This window comes from Misgurnus anguillicaudatus, chromosome 8 (assembly GCF_027580225.2).
Source record: "Misgurnus anguillicaudatus chromosome 8, ASM2758022v2, whole genome shotgun sequence".
Lineage (NCBI taxonomy): Eukaryota > Metazoa > Chordata > Actinopteri > Cypriniformes > Cobitidae > Misgurnus > Misgurnus anguillicaudatus.
This window is the reverse complement of record NC_073344.2, coordinates 19145580-19171592: the sequence shown is the minus strand read 5'-3', so window position 1 is coordinate 19171592 and position 26013 is coordinate 19145580. Positions and strand designations below refer to the sequence as shown.

Genomic DNA, 26013 nt, shown 5'->3' with positions numbered 1-26013 from the left:
AACTCATGGTTTAAAAACCAAGATATGTACTGTACTGTTTATTAACTGCATTGTTACATTCATATGTCGGGTTCACACCAGACGCGTTTGAGGTATTAAATTTGCATGTACCGTGCGTAGTTGGACGCTTAAACATTAAGTGTACTCGCTTCATTCGGGCGTGAAAGCCGCGCGTGAAATTCTAGTTATCGAGACATTCATGTGGAAATTCGTGTCGTGGGAGGGGCTTCTGCGACTTCGCTCGCTTCCAGTAATTACGTCACTACTACAACAAGCTCCTGATTGGTTAATCCTTAAATTTTCAACTCGTGCGTTTTCCACGTCAACACTCAATTCGCGTCATTCGCGCGAACTAGACGCACAAATGAGGAGGAATGGCGACTGCCGCGCTAAACGGCTCATCTGCGCGCGAGACCTCCAGACGTGCATCATTGCGTCTTTACATTGACTTAACATTGAAATAACTTGCGCTTGACGCCTCTACCACGGATGGTCTGAACGCAGCATTAGTAATTACGTTAGCCATGCAAAGCTCATGGATTTGATTCTAATTCTGATAAAAATGTACACGTACATGTGACCTCCGCTGTCGTTTATCGTCTACACTGGAAAGGTGGCTTAAAGACAGTTACATAAGTGACTTATACAAGCTGTTTAATTTTAGTGTGTTACCTTATAGGGGCCACCATGTTGCAATTACATTAACAGTGGATGTTTTTGGAATTGCAGGTTATGAGTTTTAAAGGTTTTCACGGTACATTAAACATTTATCACAATGAATCAAGGTAAAAATTGAGATCTCATGACCCATTACTTCCCTTGCCTCTTGTGCTGTTGGTCTCTCAAATCCTCTCTTTATTTACTCCGTTTCTCTTCCTCGCCTCATTCGCCCTCACTGCATATCAGCAAACAAGCACAGTCTTCTTCCACAGAGCTACTTTATTCTGCAGAGCGTCTCTGTGAACTTTCTAGAGCCTTTGGAGTTTGTCAAAAAGAGGCAAAGTGAGAAAGTTTGAGCTTTTAAAAGTTCTGCATGGAGAGTTTCATTAGGTTTCACTTTTCAGAGTCTCATTCGACACAAACTGTGTCAGCTTGTTTGTGAAGTCTTTTCTGAGTTAGCAAACCTTGTGAGAGACTTGTGTGTTTGTGGCTGGGCAAAGTAAGATGTAGAAGTATAAAAACAAACTAAAAAACAAGTGGGCACTGGAAGTACTTTTTGTACGTGTGAAATTACCCGTAGAAAGTTGTCTTTATCTCAATTGATTCTCCAAGACAGCAATTAGATTAATGAGGCTAAATTAAGATTTTGAATCATGAAAAAACGGCAGCCCCTTTTCTGATACATTTCTTAGTGCAACAGGATACTTGAGACTTGATTTAATAGATTGGGAAATGGATTGGATTGTGAAAAGTGGGTATTGCATACAAGAATAGTGTTAGCCGTAATACAGTTATTTTCCTCCTAAGAAATATTAAAACAAACATCTTAAGGGTCTTTAACTTTAACAGAGGAGCAATACAATTTTCTCCTTTGGGAGTGAATCTAGGTTGTATTCTCTGGATTTAATGCCAAGCTTGACTACTTTTTTATAAGCTTTGAAATCACTTATAAATGATTATCTTTCTCTCTCTCTCTCTCTCTCTGCAGGTAAAGTACTGAACAGTGATTTGAGGCATTATCTTAGCTTGCAGTTCCAAAAAGGATCAATCGACCACAAACTGCAGCAAATCATCCGAGACAACCTGTACCTGCGAACCATTCCATGTAAGTCACATATACACTTGCTCTACACAGTAAAAAATAGATTAGTTGTTTCAACATAAAGCTCACGCAACACACGCTGTTTATGCATTTCTGATGTTAATCTGGAGTACCTATAGAGTAGTATTACATCCTTTATATCTCTGAAGAGTCTTTAATTTAATCAGATTTATAAAAGAAAGGTTAGCTTTATCGATTCTTTCCGATAACGTATGAAAAAATAAAGAAGGAGGAGTTACTACCGTGGGAGGAGCGAGCACGAGTCATGCAACACGATACAACACTGTTTAACTTATGATTCACTACATGTTCATGTCATTTATATGATATGTACGCGCCTATTTCCAACATAAGACAGAAGTCTTACTTACCGCATGCAACTCATGACCCGGTCTGGAAAATCCAGCGCATTAAACACACAAGCAAAACTCAGCTGCTACCCCGGATAAATAAACTATATCCATTGTTTTCATAAGGTTGGCTTTCTTCTCCTTACATCCAAAACACACTTCTTCTTTCGTGCCATTGTTGAGTTTTGAAATTAAACAAAGCTGTGTGGCGTGATAAGATGTTTGCAAGTTGTAGCGTCTCCCGCTGATTGACGGGTGGGCGGGGTTTTCCGGGTGAAGTGCCCATATAAAGAAATGATACGTATAGAAAGCCCTGAAACGTCAGCTGAACCTGTAATCGAAAAAACTTTCCGAAACTTGTACGAACCCTGGCGATGTGCATTCGGCACAGAAATACTTTGTAACACGCCCAACTGCTTTTTTGACACTTTGCCTACGTTTAGCATGAGGAAACAACTCTATAACTGTGTTAATAAGTCAGAATTCATGAAATACCATTGAACCACCCCTTTGTATGTGTCTGTGCTGTCTTAAAATTCAGCTTAACTCATTTCCCGCCAGTCTTTATAAAAAAATTGCAAGCCAGATTTTTTTGTGATTTTAACAAAAGTTAAAAAAAATCAAGTAAAGGAACTGCTTTCAAACAAACAAACAAACAAACATACAAACAAACAAACAAAACAGGAATTTTTTTTATCCTATCTATATTTTTTCTCTGCTTTTAAACTCTAAAATATGGGTATTTTTCTTTAAACAAAAAAATTAGCAAAAAGCTGAAATAATTGCATTTTTGTGAAGGAATTTTGTTCAGAGATCAGATTCAAAACAATTATCAAAACATAAACGCAGTGTAAAATTAATAAATAATGTTTTGCTTCAGTTTTTTTATAAATTGGGTAAAAACAGATTACAGATTACCACAAAACCTCATCAGAAACATGTTTTTTCTTTTTGCAAATGTTTTCTCTTAATTGAGGAGATAACTTGTCAATGGCGAGGAATGAGGTAGTTGTGTTGCATAAAATAATATTAATTAAATTAACAAAATTTTAAGGCATCACGTAAAATTTTTTAAACAACAAATTTGACCATGGACCGCAAACCAATTTTAATGGTCAATTTTTTTAAAATTGAGATTTATACATCATCCGAAATCTAAATAAATAATTGATGTATGGTTTGTTAGGATAGGACAGTATTTTGCATAGGTACAACGATTTGAACATCTGGAACTTAATTTTGCAAAAAATCTAAATATTGAGAAAATTGCATTTAAAGTGCAAATCCAAATCCAAATGACGTCTTTGCCACGCATATTAATAATGAAAAGGTTTGTTTTAGCGCTCTCTACTGGCTTAAATTTAATGACCTTTATAATGACCTGTAATTACCTTGTTGACTGACCAAACTTGAATGGGAAGTCCCCAAGGAACGGATAGCAAGGGGAAGTTTGTAGACGAGTTTCTGGCCAATTTTGATCGTGATTTTGCTGCATCCACTCACAAAAATAAAGTTTTGATATATTTACAGTAGGAAATTTTTGAATATCTTTATGGAACATTATCTTTACATAACAACTAATGATTTTTGGCATAAAAGAAACATATTGACCCATGCAATGTATTTTTGTCTTTTTCTACAAATATACCCTTAAGACTGGTTTTGTGGTCCAGGGTCACACATGATTTTTACAGCGTACTTTCCATTAACTTCTAGTCCAAAACATTTTTTTTGTATTCAACATAGTTATGATTGGTTAACATGAGGCGTTGCTAAAAATGGTAATGGTAATAATAATAACATTGTATCGTATTGTATTGTATAACACTGCGTTACACTTCATTGCATTTATGAACACATTCTGTTATACAAATATTACAGATATGTATCTTTACAATTTTCCTCTCCAGTCTTTCTCATTTGGTCTCTAGTGAAGGTTTTTTACTGCTGTCTATATTAGTTAGGCCAGGGAGACCAAGCATCACTTCAGGCAAATACTCTCCTGTTCATCTGGTCCACCAGCGGCCGTGATGTGATCTCCGCATGCAGTTTGTACAGTCGATTTTTAAGACAAACATTTCTTTCAATAGCAGTATCAAGTAGCTCATTAAATTCTCATTCAGTTAGTTTGTTATGTCATATTCTGCATAATTTGACAGGTGACGAACGTGTTGTGAACTGCCCGAGAAGTGAATTTACCACTTTACCATGCAGCATTTTAATGCAAAACTCTGAAGGGAATTTAGCGATAATGAAATCCGCCTGCTGATAGCGATGTTTACTTTGACGTGCTGTTTGCCTTGTTTTGGTGCCAGGTTAGCTAAAGACTTAAGCAAATCATAAAATATGTATAAAATATGCACAATGCAATTGCTGACCTAGCGTGTCTTTACCGGAAGGAGTCTGGTTTCTGTATGTGAATCTGGTTATGATAATTTCCTTCATCATTTGATGAATTATACTACCAACGTTTCATGCAAAACGTCTCTTTTCAATAAAACTAGATGGATTTCCGTAGGCAACAATAATGCAGCATTAATCGGACCAGGCCATTAACAAAGATATGTGGGTAGATTTTTTTATGCATTTGGCGGACACTTTTTATCCGAAGTGCATTTAACGTATACATTTTTTATCAATATGTGTGTTCCTCGGATCTGAATCTATATGGCTGCTAATGCAATAGAGCTGGAATGTACATAAATAAAAAATTAAATGCGGAGGAGCATTATAACTGGAATCATATCTATACAAGCTTTCAAGTCAAGCATACTTTTGGCATTTTAAAACACAGATTGAAATGTCTGGATCGCAATGATGGACAGATGCTGCACAGTCCCATTGAAGTATGCCAGATTGTAAAGTCTACTGCATTCCCCACAATCTGGCACTCACAACTGGCCTGCTTTACGCAAAGAGCTCTAATTTTGTGGGTGTCTTTGCAACATTACCTGATTTGCATAATGACACTCAGCATAAATGATTTAGGGTATATTGTAGTGCTAATGAATAATGTATAAATAACACTTAAAAAAATAATTTTTGCTGCTGGAGTCCAACTGTTGTAAAGAGAATCATATAAAGAGAATATAAAATTGACCCTGATCTTTTGAAATAAGATTCACTGAATTTAAACATCAAACGTGTCTACTGAACTCCCACGTTTTACTGATGTAAGACTAATTAATGCATAACCTTCTGCACGTCATAACCTTTTTGCACAACACCTGTTTGGCCTGCTCGGTCAGGTTAAGTAAAGCGAGAAATAGTGTCATTACTGCAAAAATCATTAGGATATTAAGATCATGTTCCATAAATATTACATTTCTTACCGTAAAATGTATTTATCATTAGTAATGTGTGTTGCTAAGGATTTCATTTGGACAACTTTAAAGGATATTTTCACTATATTAATATTTTTTTGCACTCTCAGATTCCAGATTTTCAAATAGTTGCCTCTCAGCCAAATATTGTCCTATCCAAACAATCATACATCAATAGAAAGCTTATTTATTCAGAAGATGTATAAATATAAATATTGACTGGTTTTGTGGTCCAGGGTCACATTTCACATGCACTGTAAAACAGTGACGCCCCGTGACTGCTCTTCCGAGGGGCACAGATTCAAAATATGTATTCGGAGTGTCATGTGTGTTGTTCGTGTTTTCAAAATATCTGTTTGTTGCGTCATGTGAACCATGTGCATCGCGTGTTTTGTCACGCGTCAAACCCGTTTATGATAAAGGAGACGCCCACGTTCACAAAACACATGCAAGACACTCCCTTAACAGTAAACTCTGATTACACATTAGATTATGCGAGTATCTTGCAAACGCGAGCGCCTTTTTTGTCATAAACCCTTTAGACGCGTCTGCAGCAGGCACTTATTTTGACAAGACACGTGATGCACATTGGATCACTTGACGCACCGAACACATATTTTGAAATTACGAACAACACACATGATGGGCTACATACATGTTGTGACGAACTTCGCATCGTGCGCCCTCGAAAAAAGAAGTCACCGGCCGCCACTGCTGTAAAAAATAATGCCGTTAAAAATGCAAGTCAATGTGAAGTCAATTCAACCTACTATTTTAAGTTTGGACCTGTAATAAGTGGACACAAATATAAAAACAAGTTGAAATTGTTTAACTTAATTGGTTAGAGCAACATAAAAATATTAGGGCTGTAACGATTAATCGTGCTAATGCGCGTTTTCTCAATGAATGAATTTTAATGAATTTCAGTGATATCCTGGCACATCCGAATGCCAGGGGGCGCTCTCATGCAGAAACTCCCTTTGTGCCACAGAAGAAGTAGCATTACAAACGCTATTCCAGGAAATGTCTACAGGAATATTTATATCGCAGTTCTTCAAATTGTTTTAGGTATTTTCATGATAATAAAGAATATTTTGAATGATTTTTATCTGACGAGTGTTGCTTTTTTAAATGCACGTTATAAACGACCGCCTCATAATGATTTTAGATTGATAAGGACTTCCTACTGACCAAATGCTGTAGTACACGCACAAGCTGTACATGAAACAAAGAATCGATTCAGAATTGATTTCAGACGGGCATTTTTAATGGGACACGCGATTTAATCGTTACATCCCTAAAAAATATATGTTGATTTGATATAATTCTTATTTACACTAATCATCAAAGTACAGCTTATAAGGTTTGTTTAATTTCAAATGCAGAGAATGTAGAAAATAATTTTAAACTAAATTTTGAATGTGTGTGCAAGAAACTTTTTAAGTAGACATCAGGAAAAAAGATTATATAAACATTAATATGACCCATTTAATCAACACAGAATACAGCCAGCGGACACTAGCTTTTTGTTTATTTGTACATTTTATTATAGTAAACTCAGCTGTTTTACACCAAAGCTGTCTAATAATAGTATTTGTGGTAAATACATTTTTGCTTAACACTGTGAATTCTGTGAAGGTCATGGGTTTAAATCCCAAGGGAACACCCAGATTAATCAAATATAAATCACTGTGTCTGCCAAGGTCACAAATGTAAAAGCGAAATAGTGAATAATTTTCCACTGTAAATAAGACATAGGCTATTTTTTGGCATTTATAGAAAATTAACCGACCTGGGACGATCCAATAAAGATAATGAGATAAGCAAAACAAAGAACTTCCAGCAGTTTAAGTGCAGCATTTCTTCTGATGCCGAACCACTTGGCCTAGTTACTTCACTCTTTCTCTGTCTCTCTTTACCATAATCAGTAAATGAAGAGAAAACCCTCAAGTGGTAAAGCAGAGACCTGCAAAAAATTAAGATAGAGATGGAAAGCAAACAAGCTAAGGGAGACGGAGGGCTTCTGGTGCTTTTAGTCACAAAGCTGTTTTATGGAGCTCTGAACAAAAGTTCCTAAAAGCTTCTCTGATGGAGGGAAATAAAGAACAGCCCAGGGTGCCACTTATATCCCTCATCCAACGAAATGCTGCCAGAGCAGGTGCTCGCCCAAGGGGTCTCTGGACCCCTTTCAGACCCGGCCCGCATTTCCACTTCAGAGGCGAATGACGGTATAACAGACTGTGTTATTAAGTAACCTGTTCGTCATCAAACAGTGCATGACACTGTTGGTTTATTTTAGTCTTTTTGTGCATATTCACCAGATTGAATGGTACGGTTTGACCAAGGGGCAACCTTGCGATCTCTATCATGAAGCCAACACGGAAGTGACTTAAACTGCAATTCATCGACTGGCTGCTAGAAACTGGCTCTACAAGGGAGTCAATCCCATAGACCCTCATGTAAAAAAGCTTAACTTTACAAAAGAAATAAAGGGTGGGACACACCAAAGGTTTTTTACGCGGCTAAAAACGCCTGGAGGACGCCGAATCCCAGCTGTTTTTTCAGCTGAGCGCCAGCTTTCTTCAGCCGTGCGGTTTGGTAGCTGCGATACTTGAGCTGTGAGCCGGTTGGTTGTTGTGCTACTGGTCCCACCCCTCCTCCACCGTGATTGGACGGGCATGTGAGAACTGACATTGACGAGCGGAGCTTTTCAAACAAAGTTGAATCTCTTTTAACTCTCGAAACTCAGCGCTGAGCGCGAAAAAAACAGCCCTCGTCAGTTTTCAGTGCGGAAAAATCCGGCAGCTGTTTGCTGTTTTAAATAATGCCGCACTTCCAATGGAAACAATTGAAAGCATGTGCCGGCCGCGGGCGTAAAAGCTTTGGTGTGCACGCCCCCTAAATGTCTACAGCCTGGTACAAAAAGTGTTTTTGGTCTGTATAGCTAAATTTGCCCTTCATGACAACTGTGAGGGGGGTGAATTTTTTGTACTTCATCTATTTGAATTATATATGAAGAGTTTTGTTGCAATCAATTTTTTAAAATTTTTGTCAAAACATGTTTATTATTATGTTATCATGTTATTATTTTGTTTTATGGTACTAGCTGTATATTTTAAGTTATGAAGGTTTAAATCAAAACAAACCAACTGCAGTTGAATGGATATTAATTGGAATGCACAACCAAAAAACAAGATTTCTGGAAAAAAAAAACGGAGTTATCTCGCTTTGCTTCATATAGCCTTAAAGTTTTGCATAATTAACTCTTTCGCCGCCATTGACGAGATATCTCGTCAATTAAGAGAAAACGCTTCCCCGCCAATGACAAGATTTTCCGCAATACCGCTAATATCCACCAGAAGTAGCGCCTCACGTGAAAGAGAAAGAACTCTGTGTATGTTTTAAAGATCGCTCTGCATCTGATCTCTATCAAAAGTCCTTCACAAAAAGCTTTTTGCTCAAAATTGGGTGTTTTTGAAGAAACCTACCCATGTTTGAGAGGTGATTACAAGAGAAGTCATGAAGGTAGGATGAAACGGGTTTTTTTGTTTGAAAGCAGAGGGTCTGCTCTTTCATCTGATATATTGTTTGTTTATATATTTAAAGAAAACAATTTTCTGGAAGGTATTAAACTTTTGTGAAAATCATGAAAAATGCTGGCGCTGGCTGGCAACTTTTTTTTAAAAACGCTGGCGGGGAAAGAGTTAAGGGCGTGGCCACCTGAGTGACAGGTGAATTTCCCGTTATCCATGAGTGATGATGAGTGGTGAAGCGCTGCCAAGATGGCGACGGCAGGCTCTGCTAAATTGGCTTTAAAAAAGCTCTTCACAAAACTATAGGTGACGTCACGGACACTGCATCCATTTTTTTACAGTCTTTGGGTTTAACAAACAAATCTTTTGCTGCAAAAAAAATTAAAAACACTGATGCTAGCACAGGTCATGGGTTTGAAATAAATATTTTCTATGTATATATGAAGAGTTTGGTTCCAAAACGCAATAAACACTATTTTTTAAAAAATATTGTTACCACCAAAATCAGTATTGTATCAGGTCAGTATTAAAAAGTAAATTCAGAATTTTACGCAAAATCCGAAACCCGCCGTGTTATTCTGTCATCTTTTCTTCTTTTTTTCCCATAAACGCGATAAACGCCAGTCCTCCTTCTCTGCAGAAGGCAATAAATCCGCTCAACCAATCACAGCGCACAAATCCACGCTTTGTAAACAACAATGGTGGCGCGTTGAATACACAACGGAAAAATGCCTCAAGCTTCTGTCATGCTAACACATTGACTCCAGGGGATCTTATGATAAACTTTCCAGTATTTTACTTGAAGTCAACGAAAATCCAGCAGGACCAAAACATTTTACAGCGAATCGCTGTCAAAAAAGTTAATTGATGACGTCCCAAGGATGACAGCAGCAATGACAGTGTTCTTAATATGACAAAGTAAGTGTTTTGATGCCATTAATGTTTATTTTTTAATCAGTGTATACCACTAGTTAACTAAATGAATATAACATGACAAAGATTAATGCACATTTATACACTGATTGAATAGATTTATTGCATTTTGAAAAAAAACTTGTCATGGATTTATTGCATTTTGCGAAAAAAATAATCAGTTTTTATAATAAATCTTTGAAAATTAAATTAGGATTTGAATTTTTTTTATGTTATTATAACCTAAAGATGCTATGTGAGAGTTTATAACAGAAAATTGTGTTTTTTTCATCTTGTCACATTCTTGATATAGAAAACACGTTTTTACCGAAATGAGTCAAAATGGATTTATTACGTTTTGGAACCAAACTCTTCATATGTACTAAAATGTATATTTTGAGAATGCACCGTAATTTAGTTTGGATAAAACCATCTGCCAAATGTGTAACTGTGACATACTGTAGCTGTTTATCGACCAATGAGAGTTAAAGAGAGGTAGGTCCAGTTTGGGTTGCTAAATGCACAACCTCAAATGTAAATGGTATTGTTGGTTTTTAAAGGGAATTTAAATGGATACAAACATAAAAGAAAATCAATGATGACTGAATTTTCTTTTTGGGTGAACTATCCCTTTAAGGAAAGTCAGAATCTGAATAGGCAATTTTTCCAACCAGGACCAGCTCAGTTCTTCATGAAACAGGGCCAGTTTTTTGGATCTTGGACAGGTTAAACCTACCCTTTTAACTTTGCCGGTGGATGTTCACATATCGAGTCAGTGCTGATACTCCCCAGTCTTCTCTTGGCATTTAAACAGTAGATCTTTGGGGAAAATGTAAAGAAGTCAGTTTTTAATATTGTTTGCTCTTTACTTGGAGTGAGGTCTCTACAGACACTTAACTCTCTCATTTTATTTTGCTGCATGTAATGTAAATGTCCTTCCGATGACAGTAGAGCCTGGTGGCATTTTCCAGCACACACAAGAACAGACTCCAGAAATGTCATATTATATTTTTGGCCTATTATTCGCAAGAAATGCCACCCTCGGATGTCTCTTATGAGGATTTCGCAACTAAACAACCCACCTTCAAAATGAAGTCCAAACATTTAATTCTTGAAATTTTTGAGCAAGCACAAACTTACACAAAAATACACACAGAACAGACAAATTGTAGGATGAATTCCTACTTGTGCATTAAACATTTTTAAAGGAGTACTACATGGAAAGATGAAAACAGCTTTCCTGACCTATGGGAATTTGTAGGGATGCACCAAATGTTCGGCCACCGAAGAAAGACTTTTATCACCGAAACAATACGGCCGAAATTTTGTGATGACACAAACAGAAACCTCAACTTGCACGTGCTTGTCTAAAGCAACATGTCTGCGGTGTGGATGTATTTAACTGCACAAAGGCGCTAAAGTGAGGCACATGCGGTTGAATGTGTCTGGTCAGACGTGATCATCACTATGCCCTTCAAAGATCAGAACTCTAATGTCTCTCATACTGTAGTCCATTAACATACATTTGCTAAATAGAGCAATAAAAAACAACGTAACGTTTTTATCTGAAGCAACTGTTTATGCTGCATCTTCTTCCTGAAGTACTGTTTGGAATTCGCCCTCCACCTGTGTGTGTGTGGACGCGTTTAAGTGCCCTCAGTAGTGCATATACGGAAAGTTTAAGTGCACTCAGTAGTGCATATACGGAAAGTTTAAGTGCACTCAGTAGTGCATATACAGAGAGACGCGTTTCAAAAAGTAAGCCAACATAAAATCTTTCGGTTCTGTTCGAAGTGAATTATAGGGTCAGAAACCAGTCTGTGCTTATTTGTTCTTAAAGGACAAGTTCGGTATTTTACACTTAAAGCCCTGTTTTCCGATTGTTTATGATGAAATAGAAATGAAATAGGTTTTGACTGAAATTTGGACATATGATGCTGGCCCCACTGAAACAATCCTTCCTAAAATGCATTAAACTTTCGTTTACAAAGACAGGAAACTCACCGAGTGGTCAGGGGTGTTCACTGATATGCTCACATAAAAATCGCTGCAAAAGATGCTTTCCAACAGGTGTTTTATCATTCGTTGTAAACTTGTGGACCTATATTTCCAAACACCTCACAGCCGTACATTCTTCTGTTGAGAGCTTGAATAATAGACACTCCAGCCCAGTTGGTGGCGATAATCCACCTTTCCCAATTGCAAGAATACAAACAACCTTCCCAGCGCGGAGTAATACCGTACCTCACAGCACATCTAATACAAGTCAATGGAGTTTGACAAAACTACGATAAAACCTGTGAGTTTCACGTCTTTGTTAACGAAAGTTTAATGCATTTTAGGAAGGATTGTTCCAGTGCACCTATTCACCCATTGAAGAGGGAAGAGGTGATAGAACAAACACCTGAAAATTCTCGGCCCAGCATCATATGTCAAAATTTCAGTCAAAACCATTCCACTTCATCATAAACAATCTGAAAACAGGGCTTTAAGTGCAAAACACCGAACATGTCCTTTAAAGAGACAGTAACCTCAATTCACCTACTTAAGTCTGTGTCATTAATGTTAATTATAAAACGGCTCGTTCTGGTTCTTCATTCTGATTGGTTGAAACGCGTTCTAAGCCGTGATAAAATACCCCGGTAAACCCACGGTTCAGACCGCATCACAAGTATCACTGCGCGACTGTTGCAGCGTACTGATTTATGAAAATAAACACCACAGTCTTTAATCATTTTTAAATTTTTCAATAAAGATAATCAAGTGTCAATAAAGAGAAAACATTCTCTGGGTTGTTTTTGTCTTAAATTGATATTTCCGCTATTATACACTAGATGGCAATCTTACCCAACTTAAACACTGACGCATTCACTCGACACAACAGCGTTGTGGTGGATTTAGCGTGACGTGTAAGTTTTCATGGCTCTGAATCTGATCTCTTACAAAAGTTCTTCACAAAAATGGAATTATCTCCGCTTTTAGCTGAAAATTTGAGAGGTGATAACTGATAAGAGAACAAATGAAGGTAGTATGAAACGTTTTTTGTTGTTGTTGTTTGAAAGCGGATGTTCTGTTCTTTCATTTGATATTTTATGTTTATTTAAAGAAGATAATTTTTCTGTAAGGCATTAAACTAAAACTGGGTGGCTACTTAAAAAAAAAACGCTGATGGGGAAAGAGTTAAAGTTAAGCATGCTACTACGCATATTTGATCACTTCAACAGTTGCACGATATAAATGTTAATGTATAAATTAAATTAGATAAATGTTGATTTATAAAATAAACACCACAGTCTTAAATCATATTTTCATTGTGTCTTTGCTGCGTCTGTGTTGGTTGTGAACTGCGCTCTGTTGCAGCCACACTTGATTCTTGATTCAAACAACTACTTTGTTTGGCGGAAGACTAATATTTTTACTAATATAATTACAACTTATTTGTGTTTTATTTGATGAAATCCTGCTATGTATATGAAGTAACCGTTTTATAAAAGCAATAAGTCCCGCGAAGCAGTGGGGTTACAGTGCATTTTCCGCTTCGCGTCGTGCCTAACAACGCCCCTTAGCTGTTATAAAATGCACTGGTAACCCACTGCTTCTTGGGACTTATTGCTTTATCAAACAACCCAAGACAAAGAGAAAATCACTTCTATGGCTCTAAAAAAAGTTATTATAAAATAATATTTAACTCGTACAATAAAGACAGTGTTATTATTCATTTAATTCGTTTGTAATTTGTAATGTTTGTAATTTCTTTATTTGTTATTAGATTTTTGCCACGCTTTTTTTTTGCTGATCCGAAAAATGATTCGTTCCGTGCCTCAAAAACCGTAATGTGATTCTAACCGTGAGATTTGTGATTCGTCACAGCCCTATTATCAACTCACGAACCCCCCGAATTCCCCCACAAACCACCAAGGAACCATTTTGAGAGACCCTGCTCTAGAACATTCTTCAAATTCAGCTCATACATTCTGAAAAAATATATTTTGTTCCATTTATAAAAGTAAAACGTATCATTTTTAAATGACAGAAGGGTGTGAAAATGATAAAAGATTTGCGATAAACAACCCCCATATGAGCTCTGGCAGAGTTTATTATGTCTCCACCGAAACTGGAATGAGAAAGTTATATTTTTACCCACACACACACACACACACACACACACTTTTCAAAACTCCACAACCCTTCAGAGACAGAATTTCATTTTATACAGTCTGTTCACACCCAATCTATGTGTCACCATTTCCCCAGTGAATAGTGCAATCTGTGACTACACTTTGCTTGACTAACACTAAATAACATATCTGATATGATGTAATGCCTTTTTCTCTGTTTGCCTAATTAAGTTCTTTTTTACTCACTTTAAACCATTTTTATAGAGATCACATGAAGCACATGCTATTTCATCCACTTTAACCACAAACTGGCAAATGTTTGTTTGCCATGTTTCCATCTAATGCTTCCAGTTTTACAGTTCTGGTTCAGAATCCCAGTTTCCGGATCGTGCTTGTGGGAGTCTGGGATCAGTTCTATTTACAGTTTGGCAATTTATAACAGGATGAACTTGTTCTGGAGGGAAATGCTGAAGTCGAGCCAGGCAATCATTTTTTATTTTGCTCAATCTAAGGCTGTTTAGACAGGCACAAAGTTTGCAGAGAAAGAGGACTGTGGGTGTAAGATATTTAAATCAGAACTAGTTCAGTGTCTAATTGTGTTTGTTTTATTGGAAGGTACCACCAGGCTGCCCAGAGATGGAGAAGTTCCTGGAGTGGACTATAATTTTATCAGCCTCGGAGATTTCCGCATTCTGGAAGAGAGTGGATTATTGCTGGAGAGCGGGACTTATGATGGTATGATAATGATTGAGTGTTTGATTGATGCTGTATTTGCACTGTACTGACATGTTTTCATTTACAGAAACTTTTTCTTTGATGGAGATGTGGCTTGTTGGATAGTGCATTCGCTCCAACATGATGCATGGTGGCAAAAAGATGCTTTATTGTTGATCCTCCTGTACAACAGAAAACAAGGTCTGTGTTGGTTGTCATGACAACAGCAAAGCTGCAATAATGCAGCATTTTATTTTCGCACAACCAAAACCTAAGCTTATAATTAGCGAAGGTGCTACACAACGCCATAGCAAAAAAAACAAAAACATTTTTGGCTGTTTTGTTACATTCCAGCAAGCAATAGTCATCACCATCTAGGTTAACTATAGGCTTGATATAGCAATTTCACTATCTAGGTTAACTATAGACCTGATATATAGCAATTTCACCATCTAGGTTAACTATCAACGTGATGTATAGCAATTTCACCATCTAGGTTAACTATAGACCTGATATATAGCAATTTCACTATCTAGGTTAAAGGGAAACTCCACTTTTTTTGAAAATATACTCATTTTCCAGCTCTTCTAGAGTTAAACATTTGATTTTTACCGTTTGGAAATCCATTCAGCCGATCTCTGGGTTTGGCGCCACCACTTTTAGCATAGCTTAGCATAATCCATTGCATCTGATTAGACCGTTTAGCAAAGAGTTTTGATATTTTTCCTATTTTAAACTTGACTTTTCTGTAGTTACATCGTGTACTAAGATTGATAGGAAATGAATGGTTGGGATTTTCTAGGCCGATATGGCTAGGAACTATACTCTTATTCTGGCGTAATAGTTAAAGGGGACAGAGAATGAAAAACCATTTTTACCTTGTCTTTGTTGAATAATGGTAGTCTATCCACATTCACAAACATACAAAAAGTGCTAAACATGCTAAACATCTCAGTCTCATAGAAATTCCTCTTTTAGAAATGTCAGCCAGAAAACAGCCCAATCTGAAAAACTGATCCTTATGACATCACAGGCATCTAACTGCCCCTCCACTTTAAAATAATTGGCTAAATTTTTTGAGTGGCAGCAAAGTCAGCCAATCAGTAATGAGTTTGCAAGTTAAACCAGTAGGGGGAGCCAAATAGGTGCAAAACCACTTGTTTAAAATCCCCCACCCTAATAGAGCTATCTGAGAGAGGTTTTGAGGAAGCTTCTAAGGCATTACAGACCCAAACAAAAAAAATTTGCTATATGTCACATCACAGAACAAGGATAAATACTCTGTTCAATCATTCTATGTCACCTTTAAGGACTTTGCTGCCGTAACATGGCTGCAGGAGGCGCAATAATATTACACAGTGCACGAAAATAGTCCCCTGCTATTGAAAGATACTAAGGGGACTATTTTCAGCTGCTTTTAAAAATTGACATTTTTGACTTATTTAAAAAATGTAGAGTGTCCCTTTAACTATAGACCTGATATATAGGATTTTCACTATCTAGGTTAACTAAAGACCTGATATAGTCCAGCTGTGAGTAACCCACTTTTAGCCAAAATTAACTTGAATTTGGTCACATGTTGTTTTTGCCAAAATAACTTGTGAGGTGTAAGATATTCCATCATGTAAGCAAAGTCAGCAGTGATTACAGGGTGTTTGTTTTCATTTATTTATTTACTTCATTTATTTTTGGGCTATGGTTAGACTTCTATAAAATTTTCAGTGACAGCCCAGATTATGTTAACCTAGATGTCTGAGCTGTGTTTGGACGATGACTATTAGACATCTTTTAAACGCAAAATTGCTTGCTGGGATGAAGCTTAAAGGACAAGTTACACTTAAAGCTTGGTTTTGACTAAAATTTGGACATACGATGCTGTCCCGAGAATTTTCGGGTGTTTGTTGTTTCACCTCCCACCTCTACAATGGGTGTATAGGTGCACTGGAACAATCCTTCCTAAAACTTTCGTTTACAAAGACGTGAAACTCACAGAGTGGTCAGGGGTGTTCACTGATATGCTCACACAATAATCGCTGCAAAATATGCTTTCCAACAGGTTTTATCATAGTTTTGTCCAACTCCATTGACTTGTATTAGATGTGCTGTGAGGTACGGTATTACTCCGCACCGGGAATTTTGTTTGTGTTCTTGCAATGGGCAAAGGCAGATTATCGCCACCAACTGGGCTGGAGTGTCTATTATTCAAGCTCTCAGCAGAAGAATGTACGGGTGTGAGGCATTTGGAAAAATAGGTCAACAAGTTTACAATGAATGGTTAAACACCTGTTGGAAAGCATCTTTTGCAGCGATTTTTGTGAGAGCATATCGGTGAACATCCCTGACCACTCGGTGAGTTTCACGTCTTTGTAAATGAAAGTTTGACGCATTTTAGGAAGGATTGTTCCTGTGCACCTATGCACCCATTGTAGAGGTGGGAGGTGATAGATTAACACCCGAAAAATTCTCGAGACAGCATCATATGTCCAAATTTCAGTCAAAATCATTCTATTTCATCATAAACAATCTGAAAACAGGGCTTACTGTACTTGTACTTTAAACATCCAAATTTCTGTTTCACCAAATGTTATTTGTAGTGACAAAAAGTCCTTTAGGATCTTTTTGGAACCTTTGACCTAATTGTTTTTAGGGAACCAAATAGGTTTTTCTGTGTTATCACTGCGAATAACCTTTTAGCAGCTTTATTTTTGAAAGATGTTTAAGTGCTACAATTGGGTCCCAAGTGCTTCTGTCAACCTAGAAATTGTGAAAACGAACAACCCAGTAACTTAGTTTTGGTAAATCATGGCGATCAGTGTTTGCATTTCATCAGCTCATTTGCATTTAACAAGACACAGCCACAAACGGCACCTACAAAGTGGCAATTTTAACATGCTATAATAAATTATCTATATGGTATTTTAAGCTAAAACTTTACATATTTATTCTAAGGAATCCAAAGATTTATTTTACATCTTAAAAATGTCTCCTAACTAGGGCTGTCAAAATTAACGCGTTAATAACGCGTTAACGCAAATTCATTTTAACGCAACTAATTTTATTAACGGAGATTAACGCAACGCGCAATTTCTGTTTGACCCTTGGTCCAGCCCATAGTTGAATGAACAGAGACGCAGACAAATGTGACTCTCTCTAAATGAGTAAAAGGTTTTCATAGAAATAAGAACATTATAAATCGTCTACCAAATCCAATGCTCTAAATGCTCGTTGGACATCTGATATGATCGTTATTTATACGTCTGAGAGGTGTAACGTTACCGTCCTCCTAATGCTTAATCTAATACAAAAATGCGCCTCAATTCATTTTGGTTTCGCTTTTATGCATGACTTAGAAAATAGACTGCAGGACTTGCTTGATGTTAAAATAGTCATTAAGAGAGATAAAGTTCGGTACCTGATTAATGTTAAAGAGTTATTAAGAGCGACAAGACTCAAAAGCGATCCCCTCACGCTGGCTGACTGATATCTGAAGCGCGTGCACACAGACGCGCGAGTGCGCGACCCGGATATATAGACATCTACACAAAATTACAGTTTTTCAAATATCTGTTTTGATAAGAATTCACGCAGGTAGGCTCTATAATCTGTTATGTTTTAAGTAAATGTTTGGTTAACTGTTGGGTAAAAATATCTGATGTGTAACATTATATTAGATCACTTAGATTTTAAGCAGTCTGTCACAATGTCAATCAAAGAAAAGAAAAAAAAAAGTTGAACATACATTGATGATGTTTTTGCTTTGTGTGTGCTAAATCTATTAGTTTTACCAGTGATTTTAAGGTATTGATGTGGTAATATAATGTATGGATGTGGACATTTTTGTGGTAATTTGACTCTTTCAACTTTCAAACACGTGTAGTTCTGTCATATTTTGTTATATTTCAACAAATCATGCATTGTTCTATGTTTTAATAGAGAATGTCAAAATATGAACAACTATTTTTTTTTAAATTTGCTAATTCCGACTCAAATTGCCAGCACAGGTCACAAATGATGCAGCAGCAAACAAAAACGGAGAAAGAAAAATCTTCTGAAAGGAAAATTCATATACAAAACAATGGCTGGTGATTCTGTTAAAATGTAAACAGGCTGTTGTTAACATACATTTGCATAAAGCATCTATATATGTATATATGATTAGAATATTAAAAACCTGAAAAGTGTTAAATTAGGGTAAATTTAGAATGGATAAAAATGTGCGATTAATTTGCGATTAATCGCAGTTAACTCATGAAATCATGCGATTAATCTAGATTAATTTTTTTAATCTATTGACAGCCCTACTCCTAACATGTCCCCTTTAACTCTTTCACCGCCAGCGTTTTTTAAAAAGTTGCCAGCCAGCGCCAGCGTTTTTCATGATTTTCACCAAAGTTTAATGCCTTCCAGAAAATGTTCTTCTTTAAATATGTAAACATACAATATACCAAATGAAAGAACAGACCCTCTGCTTTCAAACAAAAAAAAACCCGTTTCATCCTACCTTCAGTGGTTTTTTTTGTAATCAGCTTTTGAATATGGGTAGGTTTCTGCGAAAACACCACATTTTGAGCAAAAAGCTGAGATAATTCCATTTTTGTGACGGACTTTTCATAGAGATCCCATTCAGAGCGATCTTTAAAACAGACACGGACATGCAGCCGCTTGCCATAGGGCAATACTTCCCGGTTTAAAAAGTTGTGGAAGGGCGCCACCTGGTGGATAATAGCGGTATTGCGGAAAGACGGAAAATCCCGTCATTGGCGAGGAAGCGTTTTCTCTTAATTGACGAGATATCTCGTCAATGGTGGTGAAAGAGTTAAGTGTGTAGCCTTTTGTGGCTACCAAACATTGAAAATTGAAAAGCTTAATTCTGAAAATGTGAATCTAGTTTAGTTTTAATGTTATTCTACCAGCAGAAGTGTTAAAACCTTCACCAACACCTCAAGGCATTCATCTTTGCTAAAGGGATGTAATGACAAACTGTAACCTCGAAAACGTATGACAGATTTAGTCTCCGAATCATACAGACAGTGATTCATTAGAACAGCTTTACACGGTGCAAGCGTGCTGTACTGAGTTCGGGGTGAATTTCTAAAAAGATATATAAGGAAGGTAAATTTAGCAGTCTGTTACAGCAGTCCTGTAATATTTGATATATGAATATAGCAGCTTAAATGTGGCTCAGAAACAAAGTAAAAAAAAAAGTTAAAAATTGCTTCTATTTATTTTCTGAAGTGACAGTTCTCTACTATTCTGTTCATTAATGAAAAGCAACAAAGCTGTGTGTGTGTTTGTCAGCAGTCTGGTGTCTTTGGTTGTCTCCATCTCGAGAGACAGATACTGTAGCGTGCCAGGCGAGTGTAGTTTAGTGTCGCTCCATGCCTATAGTGGGGCGAAACTTATGCCAAGTATATCCTGTTGGGACAGGGAGCCATGCCAGTCAGTAATGTCCATATGTGTCCCACTCAATGTGTCCCAGGCACTAAACAAAGTTTTTTATTTACTCACCAAATTGTTTGGTATTTTTATTTTGTGGAGAAGTGTTGAAAAGATTCTTGGATATCCTATACAACGGCAGTTCATACCCATAAGAAAAATCACAAATGAGATCTCTTTACTATCTCAGTTATTTCTCATTGACATTAATACGATTAAATGGAGAGCAACTTATTTTTTTTAGATTTAAATGGCAGTGTCGTGGTTGAATAGTGTAGATTAAGGGGCGATATTATCTCTTTCTGACATCACAAAGGGAGCCAAATTTCAATGACCTATTTTTTTCACATGCTTGCAGAGAATGGTTTACCAAAACTAAGTTACTGGGTTGATCTTTTTCACATTTTCTAGTTTGATAGAACCAATGGTGACCTAATTATTGCACTTAAACATGGAAAAAGTCAGACTTTCATGATATGTACCCTTTAATATATGAGGTCCTAGTCTTCATATTTACTCATGAAGTCAAAATGTGAAATTTTCACGCACTTGGACATCTGTACTAAACATCTGATGTATTTGATGCTGTGTGTTTTAGATTGGCAACATATTGAATGTCTCTGTGAGTCTGTGCTTGTGCAATAGTAAAGATGCTAGACGTTCCCAAATCCCTCATTCCAGTAGTGTTGATACATTTACAGCCCTCAAGGCAGCTTTTAATATAATCCTGTCTAAGAAAGCTTGGTTGAATTAAGACTTGATCCAGATCAATAAAGATTTACTGTTTGTTGAAAGCGAACAGACGCAGAGAATCTTATGGGTGCCGATCTGTGTACAGAAATAAACTGCAGAACAATTCACTGTACTTACTGTCTGGTGAGTCATAGATAAATGAATGAACAGGCATCATGTTGGGATTTCTTTTGCTGACTGAGAGTTTTGACTGAGTAATTCACAAGAAATCAAAGGAAATAAGATTAAATTGAGCAAAGAAATACACAATACTTTATTATTAAATGAAAGGGAATAAATAAGCTTTTACCACAATGAAATTCGAATACATACAGTATACAGACCATTGAAAGCTTTTTTGTTGTATTGGGACTACATATTTTTTTATATGTGACCCTGGACCATAAAACTAATGGCCAATTTTTTGGAAATTGAAATTTATACATCATCTGAAAGTTAAATAAATCAAATTATTATTATTAAAAATCAGACTTTTTCCATGTTTAGGTGCTATAATTGGATCTCCAGTGTTTTTATCAACTTAGAAAATTTGACAAAAATAACCCAGTAACTTAGTTTTGGTAAACCATTCTCTGCAAGCATGTGAAAAATAGATAATTGAAATTTGGCTCCCTTTGTGATGTCAGAAGGGGATAATACAGCCCCTTAATTTGCACTATCCAACTACAGCACTGACATTTAGCGCAGATATCAACTCATTTGCATTTTAAAGGACACACCCAAAAACTTTGAGCTAAAACTTCACATATGTACTCTGGGGACACCAAAGATTTATTTGACATCTTAAAAAAAGTTTTGTGAAATGTCCACTTTAAACTTGTTCAAATGAAATCCTTAGCAACACATATTAATAATAAATAAATAAATAAATAAATAAATAAATATATATATATATATATATATATATATATATATATATATATATATATATATATATATATATATATATATATATATATATATATATATATATATATATTTTTTTTTTTATGGTAGTAAATTTACAAAATATCTTCATGGAACATGATCTTTACTAAATATCCTAATAATTTTTGGCATAAAAGAAAAATCAATAAATTAGACCTATACAGATACATATAGGCTATTGCTACAAAAACATGTGTGACTTAAGGTTTTGTGGTCCAGGGTCACATATTAAATACCCAGTCATTTTGGTAACAATGTACACTAAAGTTGTATTTGTTAACATTAATAAATGCATTAGCTAACATGAAGTACAATGAATATAGTTTTTTTAACATTTATTATTAATCTTTGTTAATGACAATACAATCATGCTAGTTCATTGTGCATTAACTAATGTTAAAAGTTACAACTTTTGGTTACTAATAATTAAATAATAAATGTTAAAATGAACATGAACTAAAATGAATAAAGGCTGTTAAAGTACATTGAAAGTTCATGCATTGACATGTTAACAAATACAACCTTATTGTAAAGTGTTACCATAATTGATAATGAACAACATAAAACGTGTAGTATAAATGTAAAATAAATTCAAACAGTTGGTTGGTTTCTGCATAGCCTAGATTTACTTAGCCTTAATGTCACATTAAACATAAAAGTTTACTGTAATTGGTTGTTTTACATGATGATCAGTTGACCCCACCTCTCTACGTGGGCGGTTCTAGCCAGCAAAGGTTCTGGCCTAAATTTTATGCTTATTATTATAATTTATCAAGCTTTGCATGACTATAGTCTTGATAACAGACTGGTTACGCATAAGGATGCGCACAATAAATACCAAATATTATGCAAGCAACACAGAATGTGTCCTTACTCCCTGACACTGGATAAAAAGAGATCTAATTAGTATAATGAAGAAGGATTAGATGAACATTCATCACTGCATATTCATGAAAGGTGTGCGGTGTTATCAACGGTAGCTAATTGCTAGTGAAAAAGCCGATTCCCTTGTGCTTTCTGTTCTTATTTGCCAAATTGGCATCTTAAAATGTACAGTCTAAAAGGAGATTAAACTCGACTGATAAGGATTATATTTTACATTGAAAAAAATATTTTGTGACCTTAAACCGACTCCAATTATGTTTAGGGGATGCATATTTATTTTCAGGATGAAGGGAACGAACAAACAAAACAACAAATTTAGATCATTTAAATTAATCTGCATATAATTAGCGAAGGTTGAACGGTTGATTTGAATCCATTGGCTGCGTCTAATACTTAGATTGATTCTCTTAGTGTGACATCAAGAGGAGATAATGAAGCTCGCACCTTCAACCGACACATACACACGCTACAGTATAAACCAGCCAATTACACATTCATTTAAATTCATGCTGCTTCACTGATTGGCTGCACAATTGTTTGCGCTGCATATTAATGAGCTGAATTTTGCAAGAAAAGATATGAAGTTTCATTACTGAATCCAGTGGTGAGTGTTAACGCTTTCACAGCATCACCAAATTGAAAATGTATAACATTTCACACTACATATGGATATTCGACACCTACAACTCCTAAGCAAAAAGAGAGAGAGTAAATGAGAGGTGGCAAATATGGTCAATTTACCAGTAACTCCAGTAAGTTATTTACCAGTAAGATCAAGTAATTTTTTGTGATTTACTTTTGGGAATATTCCTAGATTATTTAAGGAACATGCTGTCAAAATACAATATCAAACTTGATACTGAGTAAGGTCATCAATGATTGAAACCAAACATTCATCCTCTAAATCTCATTTTATGAGAGTTTAGTCTGGATTTCACAGGCAAAAAAGCACATTTGATGGGTCTTCTTTTAAATCTCTTCAGGTAACTTCTATGGGACCCCTAAACCCCCTGCTGAACCCAACTTGGTTCAGCCTGACCTGGTTGACCAGGTTCTGTTTGAAGAGGATTATGGCTCTGAGGTCCAACGGAAGCGAACCACTTCTGTCAGCAAGATGGACCGCAAGGACAGTGTCGTTCCTGAGGAGGAAGAAGATGAAGAGCGACCACAGCTGCCAAACGGCATCCCGGGTCAGTCAACGGTTATTCTGTGTTTTTTAGACACTTACACTTAGACCTTTGTCACATACTGTTTGTGTTTGCATGTAAATCTTAGCATAAAAATAAAATCTGCTAAACACCACCTCAGTCAAAAATGACGTAATGATATTAATGCTTTTGGCACGTATTATACGTCCATCAAATATTTTCGTTTCAAATTTACTTAATCCCGGCCTCAGGCCATTTAGAAAAACGGTTTTTGAGTCCATTAAATGCCACAATGATTTTTCAGCAAAGTCCTCTAAGTAAACGGAAGAAGAACTGAATGAACGCCAGCTAAAATAGTTTTTTACCCAGTAAAAGGAGGTATACCAGATATTTTAGTATATTGACCAAAGTTTTAAAATGTATTTATTTTTAGAAGTGGATATATATTTGCATGCAATTACAGAGTTTTGCAGGTAATAACAATTAAACTTGTTAAATACCCAGTCCTTCTAGAAAAACGCAAAGTCCTTGATCTTGCGGCACGTTTTCTAAAAAAATTTGATGGAATATGCGGGATATTTATGCAATTTTATGCGGTGAAATTGCGGGAACATGCCAAAATTGCGTGAACTTGCAAAAACAGCGAGAACTTGCAAAAACTGTTTGCAGCTTTTCATTGATGTTCACGTCACGTAATTACATCACTTCCTAACATTCCCATGACAACAGGGGACATGGCTGCGCATGTGTGAATTAAATGCAACATTTTTCAGCTTTCTGTTAAGATATATATGGCTTTTTGCTACGAAAATGTGGGGATTATGCAAGCCCTGTATATTTTGCGAGCAGAAATCTTCAATTATGTGGCGAAAGTGTGGCGTATTTAAAAAAATGTGCGTTAAATATGCAGACTTTTGGCTGATTATGCATTGAATCATGCGATTGCATAATCGCGTTTTTCTGGAGGGGCTGAATACCAATGAAATGAATAAAGTGATATTTGTGAAAATAAGGCATTTGAAATTACTGAACTTAAACATAAGAGCCTGATAAAAAATGCAATTTACAAGAAATATCTGATGCACTTAAAGTTTTGCATATGAGTTCTTTATATTAACTTAAATTGATTATTGCTTAATTTTATGTTTACACATAAAATGCTGTGGAGGCTTAAGCCTCACATCCAAAGCTAAATCATTGCATATAGTTTCAAAGGTGCAAGGGCTTATGGGTAATATTATATGGAAAACCATCCCAAAATGCACCAGTTCCCCAATAGTACTTATCCTGGCAGCTTTTACATAATATTCCCAATGTACTTTAATTTAAGGGGGGAACCAATCGTGCAATATAAAGTGCTTTATATAGGACAGTTTGTCATTTGGGCAACAGTCATTTTCTGCAGTCTGCTTCACTCGTCTCTATATGATCTCACAGATGAGGACCTTGTCCTTTATCTCAAGGAGAACTTGCCACTGCGAGGCAAGCTTAACATGAGGAAACTGCTCTCATTAGTTCACAGTATAACTATACAATCCTTTTGAAGAACCATGATTGTGCTTTCAAAGCTTAGGGCCTAATTTATGCTTGAGAGTCTGTGTTTACTGTAGTAGCATATGGTAAGAATGTTATCATGGCCTATAATAGCTTGCTTGTGTGTGCATGAGCTCTAGTACATGACCTTAGTGCCAAGTTGCCAACGCCTGCTTTTAACAAACGATTTAGATATTTACTGGTAAATGAACCTGTGCATTTGCTTTTATAAGCCTCGATTGTCACCAGGAAGAAGTGATATTAGATCTTCAGCATCTTTTCTTCTATATTATGTATGTGTGTTTGTGTTGAAGGTGTTCTGCAGACAAGATCATAAAAACTGGTGTTGTAAAAGCCAAAAAATACAACCTTATAAGATCATAAAAGCTTCTGAAAGCCAAGAAAATAAACCTCATAAGGTCATAAAAGCTGCTACCAGCATACAGTTATGTTTTAGGTCCCAGATCCAGTTGCTACTGGGCTGTTAAACCCTTATGAATGTTTGGGATGCTTTCATACACTATAGGGTGCTTTTAAAGTCTTAATTTGGCCATAACTTTCTCTGTGTTTCAGCAAATGTAATGGTTTTTGGTGACAAATCTTATATTGACAAATATTT

The 26013-nt window shown here is 36.2% G+C and overlaps 1 protein-coding gene across 1 annotated transcript in view; it reads left to right on the top strand.

The window, feature by feature from the left end:
* magi3b (membrane associated guanylate kinase, WW and PDZ domain containing 3b) overlaps positions 1 to 26013 on the top strand; it is a 161792-nt gene that overhangs the window by 96897 nt on the left and 38882 nt on the right. Inside the window, exons 2-4 of the mRNA XM_073870425.1 lie at positions 1649 to 1765; positions 14614 to 14733; positions 23697 to 23903. Coding sequence (XP_073726526.1) covers positions 1649 to 1765; positions 14614 to 14733; positions 23697 to 23903 — 444 coding nt within the window. The remainder of the gene's footprint in view (positions 1 to 1648; positions 1766 to 14613; positions 14734 to 23696; positions 23904 to 26013) is intronic.